General features: G+C 60.3%; 2 protein-coding genes across 4 annotated transcripts in view; both read left to right on the forward strand.

Moving 5' to 3' along the window:
- Positions 1-10,812, forward strand: part of PER2 (period circadian regulator 2) — a 28,189-nt gene extending 17,377 nt beyond the window's left edge. Inside the window, exons 17-22 of the mRNA XM_075529699.1 lie at positions 1,468-1,728; positions 2,696-3,507; positions 4,280-4,451; positions 5,328-5,520; positions 7,488-7,638; positions 9,340-10,812. Of these exons, the coding sequence (XP_075385814.1) occupies positions 1,468-1,728; positions 2,696-3,507; positions 4,280-4,451; positions 5,328-5,520; positions 7,488-7,638; positions 9,340-9,486 (1,736 nt within the window). The 3' untranslated portion in view covers positions 9,487-10,812. The remainder of the gene's footprint in view (positions 1-1,467; positions 1,729-2,695; positions 3,508-4,279; positions 4,452-5,327; positions 5,521-7,487; positions 7,639-9,339) is intronic.
- Positions 10,813-14,715: 3,903 nt separating this feature from the next.
- On the forward strand, positions 14,716-16,196 carry HES6 (hes family bHLH transcription factor 6). Of its 3 annotated transcripts, none has more exons than XM_075529820.1 (4): positions 14,716-14,880; positions 15,064-15,150; positions 15,225-15,306; positions 15,412-16,196. In XM_075529820.1, exons 1-4 carry the CDS (start codon positions 14,800-14,802, stop codon positions 15,834-15,836), a joined length of 675 nt encoding a protein of 224 aa, XP_075385935.1. In that variant the 5' UTR covers positions 14,716-14,799; the 3' UTR covers positions 15,837-16,196. The 3 variants fall into 3 exon arrangements, with proteins under 3 accessions (XP_075385935.1, XP_075385936.1, XP_075385937.1); XM_075529821.1 differs by having other exon boundaries at positions 15,231-15,306; XM_075529822.1 differs by having other exon boundaries at positions 15,225-15,266; positions 15,412-15,768.
- The last annotated feature ends 4,328 nt before the right edge of the window (positions 16,197-20,524 follow it).

A 20,524-nucleotide genomic window follows, 5' to 3' on the forward strand; every position in this document is an offset into this window, starting at 1 on the left:
CCATCAGGTGGCAGGTGTCTGCTCAGCTGCAAGCACTCAGCCTGCAGAACCTTGCTGGGTGCTCCTTCCCCCGCCCCCCACCAGCCCCCTCATGCAGCCAGAGGGCAGTGGTACCCTGCTCCCACCTGCCCTCACAGGAGTCCGAGTGACTGTGGTGGGAGGTTATCGCCGGGTCATCTTGTTCTTCCCGGAGCCATTGACCCCGTCCAGCGTCCTGTGCAGAATGGACCCCCTAGTTCCACAGCTTCCTGTCCCAGGAAAGACACAGCCCACTCCCCTCCACCTGTCACGCCCAGGCCCCCATGGCAGATTCCTCTCCAGGCCGTGGGCACACGGAACTGCTGTCTGTGCTGGTGGGCGTGGTCCCTGCTGGCCAGCTGGTCTCACTGTGGGAGAGTCGATGCCCAGCTGAGACCCCAAGTGCCCCTGCACAGAACATGTGGAGGCCTTTCTGTGCCCGGTGGGCGGCTGCAGACCGCTCTCCCAGTCTCACCTCTCCGTCTCCTTAGGGGGTGTGCACACGAGGAAGCTCCCATCAGACCTGGGACTTTCCAGGGAGCTGATGGCAGGTCCAACCCAAGACAGGGATGTCAACTCAGACAGCCCTGCAGACTGAGTTTTGAGTCCCCAGGGGGCCATCCTGGTAGCTTGTCTGAAAGGACACAGAGTGACCCTGGACTTCTTAGGTAGAAATTCCGAGCCGGGTCGAGTGGGAGGAAGGCCAGCAGAACGGCTCTGAGGCAGCTCTGTCCCTTCACGACCACACAGTCCATGCCCTGAGAGTTGCAGGGGTCACCCTGCCAGGAGTCCCCAGGGAAGCCTTCCCGCCTCCACCCTGCAGCCAGGAGCATGCCCCTTCTGACCTATTTATGTTCCTAAAATTCAAGATCATTGAGAAGGCATGCCGCCCAGGGGCTCGTTGTGCCATTCTGACATGCCGCCAGTCCCAGGGCACTGGGCTCTTTGGGGAAGGGAGAACGAGCTGAAAGTGCTGTCTTCAGAGGTGTGCAGACCCAGATGGGGGCTGAGCAGCGGCTTCACGCTCTGAAGTGGTGCTTACGAGTTGGGCTGCCTCCCACAGGGTCAGCAGTTTGAAACCACCAGCCCCTCGTCAGGACAAAGACGAGGCTCTACTCCTGTAAAGGGTGACAGTCTCAGAAACCCGCAGGGGCAGTTCCACCCTGTCCTGCAGGGTCTGTGAGTCCTGCGGCGAGCCCACAGCAGTGACTTTGAGGTTGGTTTGGACTGTGGGTCCATGGCAATACTTCCTGACACGTCCTCATATGACAGCATTTGCCAAGACACACTGTGGCCTTGGGGATGTTTACCGCCGTGTGCAGCCGTCACCACCTCCCCTTCCAGAAGCTTCTCTCACCCCGGGGACCCCGGGTTTAGGGCGTTGGCTAGTTTTCATTCTCAAATTTCAGAGAGGTCGTGGGCTCAGCCGGTCTTTGCACTTTATTCCAGAAGCCATCGAAGATGCCACCAGTGGGGCTGAGTCCCTGGAGGGCCCTGCCACCGCCGGCCCCTCACCAAGCTGCAGCCTGGGCCCGGAGCAGGGGCCCTTCCAGCGGCTAGGCCTCACCAAGGAGGTGCTGGCGGCACACACACAGAAAGAGGAGCAGAGCTTCCTGCACAGCTTCAAGGGGACCCGGAAGCTGCCGGGGCTGCGGCCGAGCTGCCGTGAGGACCCGCATGAGCCATTCCGGGGGCCACCCAGTGAGCTCGGTGAGTGCCAGGTGCTACAGGGCGTCAGCCCGCCTGCAGGTCAGCGGGAGAAAGCTAAACCAGGAATCCCTGCAGGGACTCACTCAGGCAGCTCACTGCCCTGTGGTCAGTGCTGACGCAGCAAGCCCCGTGGACGTCCGAGGCTGCCACTCTTCTGACTGCCCTTGGTGGGCTGTGGACTCTCCATGACCCTTTAGGGCAGGGTAGAGCCGCCCTGTGGGTCTCCAGGAGGAAGCTCTCTGGGAGTCGTAGCCTCGTCCCTCCTGTGAGTGGCTGGTGGGCTCTGGCCCTTGTAGCTGGCAGCCCGACACGCAGCCACTGTGTCACCATGTGCAGGAGTCTCCTCATTCACAGTTAGTGAGGAGACACCACCAGCCAGGAGCGGTGGGATGGTCCCTGGGCACAGCAAGAGGAAGGGTTCCCTTGGAAGGACCCCGAGTTACCCTGTGGAACTTAAGTGGAAACAAACAAACGGGGCCCACTGCCCAGACTCCCACCCTAGGCTGGCCCAGCCACCCAGCCTGTGCTCCTAGCCCCCTGCCCACCCAGGGCAGCGTTGGAGACAGCCCCATGCCCCTTCTGTAGAAACATTGTATCTGCATCCACCGTCCCGGCATGGAGAGCTGGTTCCAAACACTTAGGTCTCCTCCCCCTTTGACCCTGGCAGTCCTGCCTAGGCACAGTGACAGCCTCTCTGTGCCATGGCAGCAAGAAGCTCCTCTTTGTAGGGGTGGGACTGGCATGCTTGATGAGGGGGTGTCTGTCTGCTGGGGGCTCCAGAGAGCCTTTTCCATTCCACTGAGGGGAGCATCACGTCACACATGGTCTGGACGCCCCAGAGGTGGGGGTGTGGTGTGCATGGTGTCTAGCTGCCCTGGGGAGCGGTGACGTGGACCACAAAACGGCGCTGTCTTCCCAGAACCACAGACCAGCAATACCTGACGCTGTGGTTTTCTCCTCCTTCCAGCTGCTTCCGGACTAAGGAACGCTTCCGGCATCTCCAGGGGGCATTCGCTGTGGAAGAAACCCGGGAAGAACAGGAAGTTCAAGTCCAAACGGACCACGCCTCAAGACTCTTCTGGGAGCAGTGCATCTGGGGGGCCAGCACCCGCACGTGCCCCGCTGGCAGGCCTGAACGCCACCGCCTGGTCACCATCAGACACTTCCCAGTCCAGCTGCCCCACTGTGCCCTTTCCCACACCCCTACCAGCCTACGCCCTACCTGTGTTCCCCCCGCCTGGGACAGGGACCGTGGCGCCCATGGCCCCTCACCCCGGCTTCACAGTGCCAGGGGGCACCCAGCCTGACTTTGCAGGGCAGCCCCCACCCTTCTCGGGCCCCCTGGCTCCAGTGGTGGCCTTGGTCCTGCCCGGCTACCCCTTCCCTCCTGTGGCCCCCAGCTTGCCGCAGCCCTTCTTCTCCAGCCACCCCGAGGGTGTCCCTGCCTCGCAGCCCCCCTTCCCTGGCCGGACCCCGCTTCCCACACAGCCGTGTGCCTGTCCCCGGGTGGAACATGGACAGCTGGCGTCCCGGGCAGCCACCCCGGCCACCCCATCGTCAGCTACGGGACCCGCGGGCAGGACCTCCCCACCACTCTTCCAATCCCGGGGCAGCTCCCCGCTGCAGCTCAACCTACTCCAGATGGAAGAGGGCCCCGAGGGCAGCGTGGGTCCCATGAGGCCCACAGGGACCCCAGCTGCCGGGTCAGACACCAAGCCAGCCTTGTCCCAGTCCCAAGACTGCCTGCCACCGCCGCTGCTGCCGAAGGCACAGCCAACCGTAAGTACCTCCTGAGTGCCCCGGGCAGCCTGGCCACGCCGGCCTCTGGCGGGGACACCCTCTGACATGCACAGTGCTGGGCTTTGCTGGGCTCTGCCTACACTGCCCTTTCATGGTTGGAGGTCCAGGGCGGCGCTGCTTGGAGCATGTCTCACAATGGCATTTTGCCGCAGGTGGTGCCCACTCTGTATCCCTCTGGTCATCCTGACCTTGCCAGTGCCAGTAGGACCACAGCCACTGTGGCTTCATGGGGCACAGGCGCGATATCGGGGCGAGGACCCAGCTGCAGGGTCTCCGAGGCTGAGGGCTGGAAGTCTGCAGCAGACGGTCAGCCCCATTGACGCCTCTCGTGGTCCTGGGGGAGAAGTGGCCGTGCCTCTGATTTCTGGGGCCAGGCATCACCCCGGTGTCGGCCTCAGTTTCCAGGTGGCTGTCCTTTTGCCTCCTCCGTCTGAGCCTGCCCCCACTTTCAGAATGAGGCCCCGTTGCCGTAGGACCCGCCCTATGCTGGCAAAGGACCCCCGGGGTGCAGTGGTTGAGTGCGGGGCTGCTAACCACAAGGTCGGCGGTTCAAACCCACCAGGTGCGTGTGGGGGGGGAGGGGGAGAAGATGAGACCTTCGGCTCCTGTAAAGATTGAGTCTTGGAAACCCGCTGGGGTCCCGATGAGTCAGAACAGGGGCAGCAGCAGGCTCACACTGGGAGACAGGTCCAGGGACCCAGTACATCCGTGACCGTCCCCAGAGCAGCTCTGTCTTCTTCTGTCCCTGCAGCTCGACGGCCCGTCCGATGCCCCCCACAGTGATGCCCTCTCCACGTCCAGTGACCTGCTCGACTTCCTCTTGAACGAGGGCCTGGGCTCCGCCACCGGCTCGGCCCTGTCGGGGAGCAGGGGCTCACTGGGCTCTGCATCGCTGGGCTGCACGGCGTCCCAGAGCGGGACAGGTACGCGGCCTCCAGTGCCCAGTGAGGGCGGTGGGCTGCACTGTCATCAAGGGTGCTTGGAAGATTCAGATAGTTGGGGGAATTGCCCTCAGCTTCCCGCACCCCCAGGACGTCAGTGCTCAGGGTAAGGCAGGAAGGTGAGCAGTGAGGGTGTTCTGCTAATGCTTCCACCACCACCAGCTGCCCCTAGCCCAGGGCGGCTCTGCCCGTACCCCCCAGCCAGCTGCAGATCTGATCAGGGAGCCTGCCCCAGCTCATCACCTGCTGTCAGTGTAAGGAACCCGGGCCTCCGCATCTCATCAGACACCCCACAGGCGCCGAGCAACCAGGCGCAACCCCCCTGCCTGAGGCTTTACCTCTGAGTCTGTGTCCTCAAAGTCACACTTGACCCTGGAGAGCCAGAAGCACACCATTGAGTCGATTCCAGCTCCTGCCACACTAGGTCAGGGTGGAACGGCCCCTGTGGGTCTCTGAGACTAAAGCTCCATCTTCCTCCTGTGGCGGGCCTGGTAGACTTCTGCTGCCTTTGTGTCAGCCACCAACCCCCCAGGGCTCCTTGGACATGCAGTCACGTACAGTCCTCGGCTCCCCAATATCTGCTGACACACGCTCTTCCACTTGCTCCCAAATGACTCCTCGTGAGCTGTCGCGAAGCAGCCTGGTGACACACGGGTGAGCACAGCCTCGGGCCGTTCACTGACTGCACCGTCGGCAGTTCAAGCCTACCCGCCGCTCCTCAAGAGAAAGCAGAGTCTGCTCCCGCTCTGCTCTGTCCCGCAGGATGGTTGTGTGGGAGTGGCCCCAGGGCAGTGGGTAAGCTCAGCTCACGGTGCTCCCGTGTTGCCCCGTTGACTGGTAAGGTCTGTGTCCCCAAAGGCAGCAGTGACACAAGTCACACCAGCAGATACTTTGGGAGCATCGACTCGTCTGAAAATCATTGCAAAGCAAAGGCCGGCGTGGACTTGGGCGGCAGTGAGCAGGTCATGAAGTGCGCCCTCCAGGACCCCGTCTGGCTGCTGGTGGCCCACGCGGACAGCAGCATCATGATGACCTACCAGATGCCTGCCCGGTAAACGCCTGGCCTAGGCCTGCTGACTCGGGGAGGGCAGGGGTGGGGGTGTCCTGCGGGTGGACACCTGGGTTTTACAGGGAGCAGCAGGGTCCGCTGAAGTCAAGCCACTTGTCCTGTGAGCATGGCCCTGTGACCGGGCAGGTCCTTGCCCGTCGGAGTGATAGACGGTCCCCGGGTCTCTGCCGGGGCTGGCTTCCCACACTCACACAGCATTTGTGAGAACGCTGCCTGGGGTGGGCAGGCTTGGTGGTGGTGTGGGGCGGGAGAGGGGTGCTTCCGGTCTAGGAGGTGAGCAGCCCAGGGGCCCCCTGGGTCTGTGCAGGCTCAGATTGCATGCCTAGCTCATTCAACAAGGGACATGGGCTGAGCCCTGCAGAACACCCTTCACTCCATAGGAGGAGCTGGTAGGAAGGAGGAAGCATTAAGCATTGAGGCTGAGAACAGCCAGGCCTCTGGCCTGGAAGGAGGGAGTTGGCCTCCAAGGGTCCGCCATTCAGCCCAGCGCTGGCCCAGTGGCCAGGGAAAGTCACTCCACCCTCCGTGCCTACAGGAAGCCGTAGACTCAGTGATTGAGCCGAGCAGGGCACTCTGGGAGGAGTATGGGGCTCCCTTCACCAGTGGACAAGGACCCCAGACTAGTGCCTGGGCTCTGTTACCCCGTGGACAAGGGCCCCAGATTCACAGTGCCAGTGGACCCTGGGCGGTGCAGGCAGCACTGCCCTCGCTGCTGACAAGTGGTTGGTGGTTCAAATCCAGCTCTGGAGGAAGAGGAGGAGGAGGGCGCCAGGGCACCTGCTCCCAGGAATATTAAAGCAGTTCGCTTCCCTGAGCCCACACTGACTCTTAGTAGTTCCGTAGAAACCAGGCAGGGTGACCTGGGGCGGCGGGGGGAGGGTGGGGGGGCGACAGGATGGAAACTGTCCACAGGTGTAGAAAGTCTGTCTTTCTCCTGGGAATGGCTGGCAGTTTCGAACTGCCAACCTTGCAGGTTGCAGCCACCAGGGCTCCATGAAGATTACAGCCCAGAAAACCCAGTGTAAGCCAGCTGCACCCTTCACCCCGGTGCAAGATAACTCTACCCCTCACCCCAGTGCAAGTTAACTCCACCCTTCACCCCACAGGCTCGCCACCAGTCATAGTCAATGCCACGGTCACAGATTTGGCTTAGGGGTCTTACTGGGCCCGCTCCAAGGACTGCTTGGTTGGTGTGAGTGGTCAGCAGCATGTGCCCTTAGCCAGTAAGTGTGTGTGTGTGTGTGTGTGTGTGTGTGTGTGTGTATGCATGCGCACGCGCAGCTGGACACAACCCGGGGGGTCGGTCACCGGCCCAGGGTTGAATCTAAAGCAACATCATGATGTGACACTCTGAACTCCGGCTCCCAAACGCATGTGGCCTGCCACCCCTCCCTTCTCAAAACAAGAGTGACCCGTGCCCCCTCCCTCCCCCATGGCAATGAAAACATCCGTACTCTGGTCCATCGCCCAGGGTCCAGTATCGGTCTCTGCTGTGCAGACCCCTGCATGGTTCCAGTGCCCCTCCCGCTGCCTCCCCAGGGACAGCCGCGCCCTGGGGACTCTGAGGAGACTTACGTCCCCACACGAGGTGCAAGTCCTCTCACCCTGCTTTCACACACCTCACTCCCTGCCATCGCGGCCACGCCCTCACACCATGACCCGGGGGACAGGGTAGAGCTGCCCCTGTGGGTTTTCAAGACTGTGACTCTTTAGGGGAATAGAAAGCCCCATATTCCCCACCCCCACCAGAGTAGTTGGTGGTTTTGAACTGCTGACTGTGCAGTTCACAGCTGAATGTGTAACCAGTGCATCAGTAGGGCTCCTTTAAGACTGTATCGTTGCCCTCAAACGAGTTGGTAAAATAAAATAAGGGTCCTTGTTTCTGGGAAAACAAACACCTGGAACGTTCCGAGGCTCATGGAGCGGTGTCTGCCCGGTGTCCTGTGCAGAAGCCGGGAGGCTGTCCTGAGGGAGGACCGCGCGAGGCTGAAGGTGCTGCAGAAGTGGCAGCCCCAGTTCACGGACGCCCAGAAGCAGGAGCTGCGTGAGGTCCACCCCTGGATGCAGGCGGGTCACCTCCCCGCAGCCATGGACATGCAGGTGAGTGCCCAGCCGCCCTCATGGGATGTCCCAGGGCATGGCAGTGGTGTCCTGGCCTACCACCTGGAACCCGCCCCATCCGACGTCACCCCTCTCTACCTTCAGCATCCAGCTCTCCGCCCTCCTGTCCATGCCCCCCACTACACATCCACACACTCGGGACTTAGACGCTGCCTGCGCCCACCCCTGTGGAGGGTGATGGGTCCAAAGCCGAGTTTCCAGGGACTTTCTGGCCCTGGCAGTGCTTCTGACTGCCTTGTAGTCCCACCCCCACCCCCACCCTTCTCTGCACCTCAGCGCCAGGGCTGCCACCTATGCCTCGCCACAAGGAGGGTCCCGCTGGGCTGGGCAGTCCCTCCTTACTGCACTGTGTCCCTTCCCTCCACTGGTCATGTCACCCATGGCTTGGAACCCTTTCAGGGCTGCCCCTCTCTGTCCACCCTGGCCCACCATCCTTCTCCCGCCTGTCTCCCAGCCCAAAGCCATCAGCTCACTGGGCAGGCACCTGCCCCAGATGGAGTCTGTGCACCTGCCTTTCTCCCTGTTTGGATGACCTCCACCCCAGCCTCTCTTCAGACCCAGGGAGACATGGTGGCATCTGAGGTTACAATGTGCAGACCCACAGGGGCAGGCCTGCCCGGTCCTGTCGGGTCGCTCTGAGTGGGCACCAACTCACTGACAGTGAGTTTGGCATTCGGGTTTTTACCTCTGACCTGAGAGGGCTTCTAAGAGTTCAAGGGAAAGTCGAAAGAGAAGGTGCTGGAGTTTCCCCACGAGTGTTTTGAAGGCCCTCATGTGCCTGGCTCCCTGTGACTTCTCCCCACCTCCCCTTCACCCCCACTGTGGTCATCTCTTGTTGCTTGGTAACTCAGCCCAAGTGAGGCAGCTGGACGCAGCCCGGGGCTCTCTGGACACTGTCCCTCGGGCTGGGGGGGGTCTGTGATGCAGGATGTGCCCAGGGCCCTGTCTTCCTCCAGGGGATGCTGGCTGGTGGCAGGTGGTCTCCACCAGACTGCCGAGGGTCCTCATGATGTAGCCTTCTCCAGAGCGAGCCCCTCCGTACAAACAGACGCGGAGGCCACTCGCTGTCCCTTCTGTCCCCCCATCCATGCAAGCGTAGGGGTGGAGCCCCTTGTGAGAACACCCTGTGGGAGGGTTCACGGGCATTTAACCATCACCGCATTTTCCATGCCCTTTCTGAATGTGCACACCTGACCCACACTCCCTGATGTCTCAGGGAGCTTTTGTCCATTGCTCCCTCCCCCTCACTCAGCCTTCTTCTTCCGGGGAAGGGGGTGGTCTGTCTGTCTGGCTCACTGCTGATGCCTGAGGCCTTAGAATCTCAACAGGCAGCTGGGATACACTCCACACAGCCAGGCCCAGTACCATTGGCCCAATTTAGAGGTGCTAAGACTGAGGTTCACAACAGGAGGTAACTTATTTCTGGCCCCAGCAGCAAAGAGGGGCAGAGCAGGGTACGGAGCCTGAGCCCCCTGGTTTGGAAAGCTGCTGCCTGGAAGGACTGAGACCACCCAGTCTGGGGGACCCACCTTTGAAAGCCAGCAGGAAGTGGCCTAGGCTCCCCTCCCACCGAGGCTACCCTGCTGACAGCTTGACTCTGCTCACGCGCAGCCTTACTCAGGTGGAACGACTTTCATGGGGGGAATCATCTCAACTGCTGCTTCCCCGTCTTCCTCCCAGGAGTGCGTGGACTGTGAGAACAAGGACACCGGCACTGTCTGTATGTCTTACGAGGACGACAGCCCTGCGCTGGGAGTCGGCGAGGCCACAGACACCAGGGGAGGGGACTGCGGGCGCCCTCCAAGTCGGGGCAGGGAGCAGACGTAGCCCCCGAAGCCCCAGCGACCTTGGAGGCGGGGAGCAACAAGAAGACAGGCGTGTTTGTTCTGAGGAAATGAACAGATGTTCTCGCGTGGCTTTTTTGTTTCAGACGAACAGAAAGTGCCCTTTCTCTGGAAGGGCCGTTGAAAACACTGTGCAGGTGGGTGGTGAGGTGGGAAGCCGGCAGGGGTAGAAAGATGGAGGCGAGAGGTGGGTACCTGGAGAGACGGAATCCCCTTGGAGTGCCACAGTTCTCACAGGCGGCTGGACCCTGCTACCAGTGGTCCCGGTTCCACTGTGACTTAGCCCTCCAAAGCTTTCCAGAACCTCCAGGGGCGAGTGTGGACCGGGGTCTGGGATGCCCACCCAGTCCCTCCTGTCTCCAGAGCTGCTTTTTAATAAGTCATTGATATTGATCAGACTTCACGGGCAGCAAGCAGGGGAAGCACGGCTCCTCATTCTTCCTTCCCATGCCTTGGTACTGTGTGGCCCATGCTGCTCCCCATGCTCAGCCAGTCACTTGGGGTGACTCTGCCCGCAGCCGGGCCTGGTCCTCAGCCGCCGGCCTCCTGGACATGCCTGTGACCCAGCTCTGGCAGCTGCTTCTCTCCCAAGGCCCAGAACTCGCCTGGTGTGGCCCAGCACCAGTGCCCATTTCAGATCTCTCTCTGACTTGTGGGGAGACTGAGGCAGCCACCCTCCCTTTGCATCACGTGTCCCAAAGCTTGTGGGTCAACATGAGGAGACCTGGAGACCCTGCTGGCTCCCCGGGGCTGGGGAGCAGCTGCCACTTGGCGGTCAGTGAGGCTCTGGCACAGCTGGTACAGGCCAGACCATTGGCTGCCTGAACACGCCACACGACAAGGCCATTTCCTCTTCTGCGGGACAGAGTGCCATCCCCTGCAGGCCTGCATCCCGGTGGGGGTGTGAGCTTCTGTGGGGGCTAGAAGAACCAGCCGCTTCTTGCCTCCCGTGGGAGTTGGGCGGGGACAGGATTGCCAGAACCTGCCTCCGCCTGCTGCTGCGCCCCAGCCCCGTGTCCGTCTGCAGCTGCTGGGGCATCAGCGGTGTGGCTTCAGCGCCCACCCGGATGTCGGCCGATGTAGAAGCGTCCAGTGACCTTGTTTACACGGTGCTGAGCACCGAGCTGCCCTCCCTCCAGCGTGTGCACCGGCGCTGGCCAGACTTTCCTCGATTTTACATTGAGCCGCCTTTCTGAGCAGAGCTGTGCGCGTGGGGCCGCTCACCCAGCTCGCTGCCCCCCCCCCATTGCAATGTGCTGCCCTGCTTCTGCCTTTTTACGGTGTCTCTGCCTTTTAGAATATTGTTCAATAAAGCCAGTATATTTTTTCTTTTTCATTGGATGCATTGTTCTCATGTGACTATTAGTTGGACGCCGGGCCTGTGTGCGGGAAATGTCTGGGTAGGCTGCATTCTGGAATCTTCTACTACAAAAGCCCCACTTCCTTTACCCAGTCTTGCTAGCGCTTTGTGTGTGTGGCTGTATGTGCTTGTGTGTGGTATATATGAGTGTGTGTATATGTGTTTGGGGTGAATGTGTCTGTCAGTGAATGCGAGTGTTTGGTGGTTGTGTGTCTGTGTGATAGGTGTATGTTTGGTGTAAGTGTGGGAGTGGGAGGAGGGGTGTGTGTGTATGACTGTGTATGCCTGTGTATGTGTGTCTTTTTGTCTACCTGCCTGTGTATGTCTTGCCTATCTGTGTTGGCTTGCATGTATGTCCATACCTGTGGGGGGGGACAATGGGGGTGGGGGGGCCTTTCACTTCAGATGCAGGGGTGTGGCTACCTGGCCCAACCCCCTGTGCCCCTTCCTCCACCCCCACCCCCGCTGCTGTTTCCAGGCAGAGGGAAATAGAGGTGGTGTCACAAGTCTCCCTCACACCCCAGTGGGGTCCGGTCAGAGTGCAGGGTCCTGGGGTCTGAGCGAGAGGGGGATCAACCTCCCAGCAGTGCCCTTGCCTGGTCCACAGCCCATCCTCTGCCAAACTCCAGTTTCAGCCTCCCCAAACACGTTCTGTAGGGCCAGTGGGGGCATTTCCCAGAATCCTCAGCCCCTTTGGGCACCCAATTTACCACAGCACCCCACCTTGTAGATTCCCAGCCAAAAGCTTCTCCGAGCTGCCTTTGTTCCCCCTGATTTATGGCCTATGCCCCCTGCTGCTAACCGGTCCCCCTTTGGCCGCCCCAGCCATGCCCAGCCTGGCTGACCTCAGTTCCTCAGTGGGGGGTCAAAGGCTCCCACACTCAGGAAGTCTGTGCTCCAGGGAGCTTTGAAGGTGAGCTCCATCCAAGGAGCAAATGGCAGGAAGTGAGTGGATGCCCCTCTAGGACGAGGTGGCCTCACTGGGTAGCGAGGTTTGGGGGAGGAAGAGGGCAGCTGGCCGGCAGGTGGTGAGACTGGCCTTACACCATCCTGCCCAGTTCATCGATCCCCACAATTCCCTTGTGGTCACAGCCAGGCCCGTCCTATCCAGAGACCTTCCCCGAACCTACACTCTCCCCACCCTCCATTCAGCCTCCTTGGTCTGTCCTTTGGTTTATTCACGGCCAACTTTAAATCATGCTCTGAGACCACAAGGCACCTCCACTCTCCTCTCGACTGGCCTCATGGCAGAATGGCAGGTTCTGAGACTGCATTGATGGGAGCAGACACCCTCATCTTTCTCCCAGGAAACACCTGATGGACCTGAACCACTGATCTTGAGGTTAAACACTTTACCCAGCATGCCACCAGGGTTTCTCTCATACCAGCAAACCTCTCAGATTTTGTGGATCTCATTCCCAAATTCCAAACCCAACCCACTGCCACTTTGTATGCCCTGGGAACATTACAAAAGTCCTGCGACTGCCTTTCAAGAATTTAGTTCCAGGCTCTCAAATAAAGCCAAGTCGTGGTAATGTTCTAGTTTCCCAGTACATATAAAAGTTACATTGGTGTGATAAGAGTTGTATGAGCCCCAATAAAAAGATTTAATTTAAAAAAGTGAAATACAAAAAAAAAGTTACATTGGTACCATGTGGCTCAACTCGGGGGCTGTTCCTGGAGAGTTAGAGGCTTTCTGCCCCTGTAAACATTTACAGCCTCAGAAACACACGGGGCCCTTCTAGCTTATCCTAGAGCAGTGGTTCTCAACATGTGGGTCATGACTCCCTTTCACAGGGTTCACAGCAAAACCATAGTGATGCTGTAGCAAAGAAAATAATGTTATGGTCAGGGGTCACCACCACACGAGGAACTGTATGAAAGGGTGAGGCAGCAGGAAGTTTGAGAACCACTGTCCTATAGGGTCACTCAGAGTCAGAATTGACTCGATGGGAGTGAACTGAGTTTGGGTTTGGGTTTTTGTTTTTTTTTTAGTAGCTTTGGTGGCACTGTCAGGTTGTGTTGGGCTGCTAGCGTCAGGATTGGCGGCTCTAGCCCAACGGCTGCCCCTTGGGAGAAAGATGAGGCTGTCTGCTTCATAAAGAGGTACAGCCTCCGAGTCCCTACTTAGGGTGGGCTGAATGGCAGTTGTGGTCCAACCCATTGTTGCAGCCAGTGTCAGCCTGTCTCCTAACCAAGCATGTTGTCCTTCACCAGGGTCCAGGGCCGCTCCCCACTACTGATTCCTGGGCCTTTGGGTTTGTGGGGGAGGCTGAGGATAATGGGGGCATGTTCTCACAGGGTGCATTTCTGGAGCAGGGTCAGGTGAGAGTGGTCACAATGCTGGTTGTAGAGGGGCTGAAAGTGCCCCACTTTGGTCAAGCTCAGCCAGCTAGAACCTGCAGGTGTCTCTCAGCTGGGGAAGGCTGCCAGACCCAAAGGAGAGGCCACATGGTCCCACCATCCATGCCTTCCTATCCCTCCCCATCCAGAACTTGCGAACCCAGGCCCTGTGCTGGAGACACCATGGATAGTAGACCAGACTTATCCCTGACCAAGGGACTCATAGCCTGGGAGCACAGAGTAGCTACTGCCATCCAGCCCTGCGTGGGTAGTGCGGGCTGGGTGTGAGCTCTGGGCTGGCACACCGAGGTCATCTCCCACTGGGTGTAGGGGGTGGCTTGGATTCGGAAAGAGGCACTTGCAGAGGCCTGGCGGGTACTGGAATCCAAACTCCGAAGGGAGGCCCAGGGCGTGTCCCACCCGAGGCCGCGCCAACGCCCCCCGCGGGCAGGGCCTGGCGGCAGATGGGCAGCCCAGGCGGGGGTCGGGCGTCTGGCGGACACAACGCGTCCGCCGCCGCCTCCGCCGCCGCCACGCGGGACAAAGCGGGCTCTGGACAAAGGCGCGGTCAACACCTGTCGCTCTTGGCGCAGTGCTCGCTTTTCTCCACCGAGGTGGCTGCAGCTGCCAACTGTCACGGGCATCAAGTTACCGCGGGCCAGACCGGGAGGGGGTGGGGGAGGGGAGGGGCCGGTTAGGGGGGGACCCAGAGGAGTCAGAAAGGAAAAGGGGAATGGAGGGGGCGCGTGGGGCCGGTGGGCAGAGGGGTAGGCGGCTGGGGGAGACAGGGAGCGTAAAGGACAGGGAGCCGGGGAACAAGGAGTTGGGGTCTCGGGAAGCGGAGGACCTAGGAAGCTGGAACCAGGTGGAGGCGCGTCTGGAGGCGCCACACCAAGAAGAAGGCAGCGAAAGGGATTGGAGCCCGGGGCAGAGTTGGCAGGAAACGGAGGAAACTGAGGTCAACTCCTCCCGCACGCCTCGCTAGCCACCTCCGTACTCCGCAGCCACCCATATCGGGACTCCAAGTCCCCATAGGCCAGGAAACCCAGCGTTGAATGTGACTCCGCGTCCCGCCACCCTCACCCCCAACCCGGCCCCTGGACCCCGGGAGCAAGTGAGTGAGAGCATTAGGAATGAGTGAATGAGCGAGTGAACCAAAGACTGCTCTTCGCGCTCACGCTCTGTAGACGGGGAACCCTGGGTCGGGCGTGCGGGGTCCCGTGCACTCCCGGCCCTGCAGCCTCGGGTGGCCGCCCAGAGGGGTCGCGCGGAGGCCGGGTGGGCAGACCCGCGGCCACGCCCCGCCAGCTGCCGGCCGCCCGGGCGGCGGGGCTGGACAAAGCGCGCCGCGCCCATTGGTCCGGGTGCGCTAGCGGCCAGCGACTGCGGACGGGCGCAGCCAATGGGCGCATTGATATGCAAATACGATGCTATTAAAGAGGCGGGGCGGCCGCGTTGAAAAAGAGGTGGGCGGAGGGCAGAGAGAGCGGTTAGCTGCGGTCGCTGTCCCTGAACCCGGGGGCCGTCGCCTGTGGACGGTCGCGCCGGGCGGAGCAGGAGATAGGAAACACAGGCCGTCGTGCCAGGGGGGCCATGGCTCCGTGGATGGGGCCATGCCGAGACCGAGCGGGCCAGGAGGAGGAGGACTGCTGGCAGGCGCGTGGGGACCGCAAGGTGCAGCCCTGACCTGAGGGCCGGGGACTGGGCGCTAGGGGGAGGCAGGCCGGGGTTCGTGGGGCTGGGAGTTTTGGGGCGGGGCTCTCGGAGGCCATGGCCTGGGTGGCGGCGGGCCTGGAGACCCAGGTGCTGGGGGCCAGGGTTCAGGAGCTTGGGCTTAACCCCCAGGCGCTCCCGCAGGCCCGCAAGCCCCTGGTGGAGAAGAAGCGGCGAGCGCGCATCAACGAGAGCCTGCAGGAGCTGCGGCTGCTGCTGGCGGGCGCCGAGGTGAGGCCAGTCCCGGCGGGGCGGAGGGCGGGCGGCGCGGGGCCGGGCTTCTCACGGTGCCCGCCCCCTGGCAGGTGCAGGCCAAACTGGAGAACGCCGAGGTGCTGGAGCTGACGGTGCGGCGAGTGCAGGGCGCGCTGCGAGGCCGGGCTCGCGGTGAGTGGCATGAGGCGGCGCGGGTGAGTGGCGGGGCCAGGCGTTGGGGCGCCCCGGCCCTGTGCTCATAGGGGTGCGGCTCTCTTCCTCCCTCCGCGGGCGCAGAGTGCGAGCAACTGCAGGCTGAGGCTAGCGAGCGCTTCGCCGCCGGCTACATCCAGTGCATGCACGAGGTGCACACGTTCGTGTCCACGTGCCAGGCCATCGACGCCACTGTGGCCGCCCAGCTCCTCAACCACCTGCTGGAGTCCATGCCGTTGCGAGAGGGCGGCAGCTTCCGGGAGCTGCTGGGGGATGCCCTGGCCCGGCCCACCGGAGCTCCTGGACATGGCAACTGCCTGCCAGGAGGGCCTTTGAGGTCCCCGCTACCCAGCCCCCCAGGTCCCGGGGACGACCTCTACTCTGACTTGGAAGAGGTGCCCGAGGCTGAACTGAGCCAGGCACCTGTGGAGGGGCTGGACTTGGTGCCCTCGGCCCTGGGTGGCCTAACTGCGGGCCGCCTAGCCCACAGTGTCTGGAGGCCTTGGTGACCACCCACCACCCAGGAGAGGCCTGGGGTTGGCCTTTCCACTCCACCCCCTCCTCTCCCTGGGATCAGGGTGGCAGCCCTGGATCCCTCCCAGGACTGCACCCCACTCCCATGAGTTCCCTGCCCCTTCCTTGAGTCAGAGCCCAGGGCTGGGAGGTGGAGGGAGGGAGCTGCCATCAGGAGGCCCTCCCAGCTGCCAGCATTCTCCTGCTTGAGTGCTGCAGCCTCTGGTCAACCACTGGGGGTGCAAGCAGCAGGGTGCAGAGGTGACCCCCAGGACAGTGCTGTTCAAGTCATCAGAACAGAGGGAGCCAACAGCCCTGGCTTGAGTGGAAGTTTGAAGTTGCCCTTGGAAGACACATAGGAGTCTAGAGACATCTGGCTTTTGTAGACATTGAGTTTATTAAGTTACCATCAGATACTCCAGTTTTATTAAATAAATTGTGAATTTGCTGCCCTTCTCATGTTTTCCAAAATTGCATGGTGTCAGAAATTGCATCTTTTTAAAACTTCCTACCTCTATCAGTACAATGAGAGGGGTAGGAGCTGGGAGTCCTCAGGCCGGCTCCCCCCCCCCCACACACACACACACACTAATCCTGGGAGGCCGTGGAGGCAGCTCTTGGTGAAGGGTTCGTCTCCAGGCCTTGTCTACCCATGTGGCATAGTGGTTACTTGCTGGGCTGCGATCCACAAGGTCAGCAGTTGGAAACCACCAGCTGCTGCAGAGATGGGGCTGGCTTCTGTAAAGAAACCCAGAGAGGCAGCTCCACCCTGTCCTATAGGGTCATTGTGAGTTGGTGTCCACTCGATGGCAATGAGTTTAAGTGTCATTTTCTTGGTCATGGGCTAACATAACGAATGAGTGCTTGATTGACAGAGGCCCTGGTGGCACAGTGGTTAAAGCATGCTGGCAGTCTGAATCTTCCAGTTACTCCTAGGGAGAAAGATGAGGCCATCTGCTTCTGTGAAGATTCAAGGTCTCTGAAGCTTTAGGGTCCCTATAGGTCAGAGCCACCTCTGTGGCAACAGGTTTGGGGAATTTACTACCTAATCTCCAGTCATTTGGTTTTGACATTTCTCCCAAAGACCTGTGTTAAGATCCATGGGTGTGTGGTGGGTGTCAGTCAGCCATGCTTCAACAAAGAGGGAAGTGTGGCCCTGAGAAGAGGCCTATCCAGACCATCCCTTGAAGTAAAAGTGCCCAGGCTTCAAGCAGCTTGGGCTTGAGGTCCAGCTGGGTCCAGGGAAGGAGGGGGGCTAGTGGGGCCCCTGGTCAGCTGACTACAGTCCCTGCAGGGTGGCTTTAGGAAGTTGGAGGAGGGGTCATCTGCTTGCCTTTTCTAGAATCTTAAAGGCCACCCAAATTCCTTGACTCCAAAGGGGCTCACCTAAGCCAGCAGCCTTGTACCTGTGCCACCCCTCTCCCAGGGCCCCATCACCTGCCTCCACCTTTTCTTTCCATTTGTAAAGACACAGCCTTTACCAGGCCCACCCTCAAAATCCAGGTCAGACTCCCCATCTTAAGGTCCTTGCCACACCCACTGAGTCTTTCTGGGCACAAAGGGCACACGATCAAAGGCTCTTTGGGCATGGGGGGCCTCCGGGAGTCACTCCTTCACCTGCTCAGTGATTGCTCTCTTTTGGCTTCCCAGTCATTCTCACCTGCCTCTGCATAAGCAATCACTTTCCCACCCAAAGCCCAAGGGCCCCTGCAGCCTCATTTCTGGGCTCTTAAGCAGAATTCAGGAGCCCTGGTGGAGAGTGGTTATGTGCCGGGTTGCTAACCACTAGGTCAGCAGTTCAAAACCACCAACCACTCCTTGGGAGAAAGATTGGGCTTTCTATTCCCGTAAAGAGTTGCAGCCTGGGAAACCCACAGGGACGGTTCTACCTTGTCCCAATGGGTCACCATGACACCACAGCAGGCATATGGAGGAAGCAGAATTCCTTGAGAACATCATTAGCACTCGCTGGCTCTACTCCCAGCTCTCTCTACCCAGGCTGTGTCCCCAACTTGCCACTGAACTGCTCTCAGCAGCATCTTCCACGACACCCATGGTTTCCGCTCCCACTGTACCCTCATTGTAGGTGACCGTGCAGGGACTCACCCTACCATCTTGAATCACCGCCATCGCTCACTGGCCCCCTTTGTTGGGTGCTCTGACATCCAGGGGTTGGTTTGTCTCAGCCCTTTCCTATTATGCCCCCACCCCAATAACCCCACTGGACCCCATGGTTTGCTCCATGTATTTACTCCCCACCTGCTCTAACCTGTCCTCCTCATGCCCGGCCACCTGCTCCATGTCTCCACACAGGTGTTCACTGGGTCTTAACTCACCAAAGCCCACAGGGGTTCCCCCCACCCACCCCCAGGTACTCCTCCCATTTGCCTTCATATCATTGATGCACAAAATGCAGAGTTCCACTTCTAATTTCTATATTGTTCACCCACGTCTTTGCCACCATCTTCTGCAACTGGCATGGACCTAGCACCTAGCGTCTAGGTCAGCCTCCAGGTGCCCTGCCCTAACATGCTTAGAGAGAGTGTCTGCTCCTCACCTGGCCTTCAGGACTCTGCAGACCTGGCCCTCCTCCCCTCCCTCTGAGTTGAGCTCTGCTCATTGCCTGCAGGTCAGGCCATCACATCTGCCCCGAACTGGGCGGTTTCGGCTCCCACACCCTCGGAGGAGCCCTCCTTGACTCCCCACATCCTGGTCTCAGCCACGTAAATAGCGGCCACCGGGCCACCCCAACACAGTTTGGGAATCCACGAGCTCCCTTGACTTGGGTTGGCTACCTCGGAGCTCAGCGTTCGCCACGCCCGCGACGAGTCTCGGAGCGGCCTGGAGCAGTTGTGCATCAACACAGCAGGTCATCCCGCAGCCAGGGCGCGGGCACTGGGGAGCGTCTGAGGGCACTCGAAAGAGCCCGGGGACGTTAGGGGACGTTAGGGGACGTTAGGGGACGTTAGGGGACGTTAGGGGACGTTAGGGGACGTTAGGGGACGTTAGGGGACGTTAGGGGACGTTAGGGGACGTTAGGGGACGTTAGGGGACGTTAGGGGACGTTAGGGGACGTTAGGGGACGTTAGGGGACGTTAGGGGACGTTAGGGGACGCTGCGACCCACTCGAAAAGGCTCGTTAGCGCCCGGAGCCTTGGGCACGCCCCTGCCCGGTCGACTTAAGCGAGGCATGCTGGGAATTGTAGTTCATGGCCTTCGACTTTCTTCTCCTCGGGCCGAAACGAGACTACGATTCCTAGAAGCCTCCCTAGCGGGGGCGGGGACCACTCCCGCGCGAGCTACGAACCTAGTACCCAGCGGTCTCAACGGTGTGCAGCTGGCTCGCGCTGCCCGTTAGGTGACTTTCGGGCCGGCAGAGGCCCGGCGGCGGTCTCTCCGGGTCCCCTGGGACTGAGAGAAATGGGGTGAAGTGGAGCCAGCGCTCACGCTTCCCCACCGCCAGGGACTCCGCAGCTGGGCCGAGCGTGAGGGCGCTGCCCTTTTGGAGGCGTCTGGGAAGAGCCTCGGTCGGGCTGTGCGTGCGGGCTCCTGGCCATCCCAAGGGATCCGTGACTCCAAGAGGCCTGTGTCCCTGACCTGAGACGTCGCAGGTGATTCCAAAGGACAGTCGAGGGTGTCAAGTCTGAGGTCGACGGAGGAGGGGGTAGGCCACTCAGACTGTGGGCTGGAAGGAGGTTTCTTCCCTAACTGATCTGGCGGTCACTAGCCGCCTTTCCGGTCCCCATTCCTTCTACAGAGGTCTTGAGCACCAGGGTCGAGGAACAGCGACCAGATGGACAGGTCGTTCAGTCTCAAGATCGTCCGGCAAGAAGCACGGTCCCCGGGCCGCCATCCAGAGATATGCACCAAGAGTCAGTCCTTGGCCGAGAGTATTCAGGGGGCTCAGGGATGCTGCCAGATTATTAACCCAGACCTGGAGATCCAGGGGCAAAGGGTTCGCCCTTTGTCCCTCACGGGGAGTCCTAGGTATTTTTATTTTCCATCCTCACCTCATTCATTAGACCTTCTTTGGGGATCAATACCCCCCACCCCAGTGTCTCACCGGGTTCTGCCTCCCTCTGCCTGACTTCCCCTGACATAATGGGCACTTGGGGGCTGGCTTCCTCCCCAGACCTTAACCTTGAAAGCTGATACACACTCTTGGACACCTCAGTCAGTGACACGCCGTGGACCACGTTGTCCCTCGCTGTGTATGCCTCCAATCTCATTGAGGATTCTTGCAAATATTCTTCTTTCTCTTGTATTTCACATCCTCGCTGCCTATTGGTTGAGAACAAAATTTCGTGCTAGCCTCTCCCACCCTCTACTGAAAACATGTGGCCCAGTCTCCAGTGAGCTTCTAGCTGCCAAAACCACACTTTGGTGCTCATCGTCCCTCACTTGGCAGTGTGTGGCTCTGCTGGCCATTCCTGCTGCTTTCAACACGGCTCTGTGCCCACTTGGTTGTCTGTGGCCCCACCCTCCTTTTCAGACACTGGGGTGCCTTTCTTAGGCTGCCCCTAAGTGCCAACAGGATTCATTGCACTTGCCTCGACCCAAGTCAGGGCGACAACCTGGGTCATCCGTATGGCACTACCATTGTTGGTAACTACAGATACGCATTCCTGCTCAGTCCCCTCGGACGCGCTAGTCGAGTTTACCCAAATGCTGCACTCTACTTGTC

Source organism: Tenrec ecaudatus, chromosome 13 (genome assembly GCF_050624435.1).
Source record: "Tenrec ecaudatus isolate mTenEca1 chromosome 13, mTenEca1.hap1, whole genome shotgun sequence".
Classification (NCBI taxonomy): domain Eukaryota; kingdom Metazoa; phylum Chordata; class Mammalia; order Afrosoricida; family Tenrecidae; genus Tenrec; species Tenrec ecaudatus.

Coding starts and splice junctions, on each gene's coding strand:
- HES6 (XM_075529820.1), top strand. CDS start 14,800: ATGGCTCCGTGGATGGGGCCATGCCGAGACCGAGCGGGCCAGGAGGAG. Junction 14,881..15,063: donor AGGCGCGTGGGGACCGCAAG/GTGCAGCCCTGA, acceptor GCGCTCCCGCAG/GCCCGCAAGCCCCTGGTGGA. Junction 15,151..15,224: donor TGCTGCTGGCGGGCGCCGAG/GTGAGGCCAGTC, acceptor GCCCCCTGGCAG/GTGCAGGCCAAACTGGAGAA.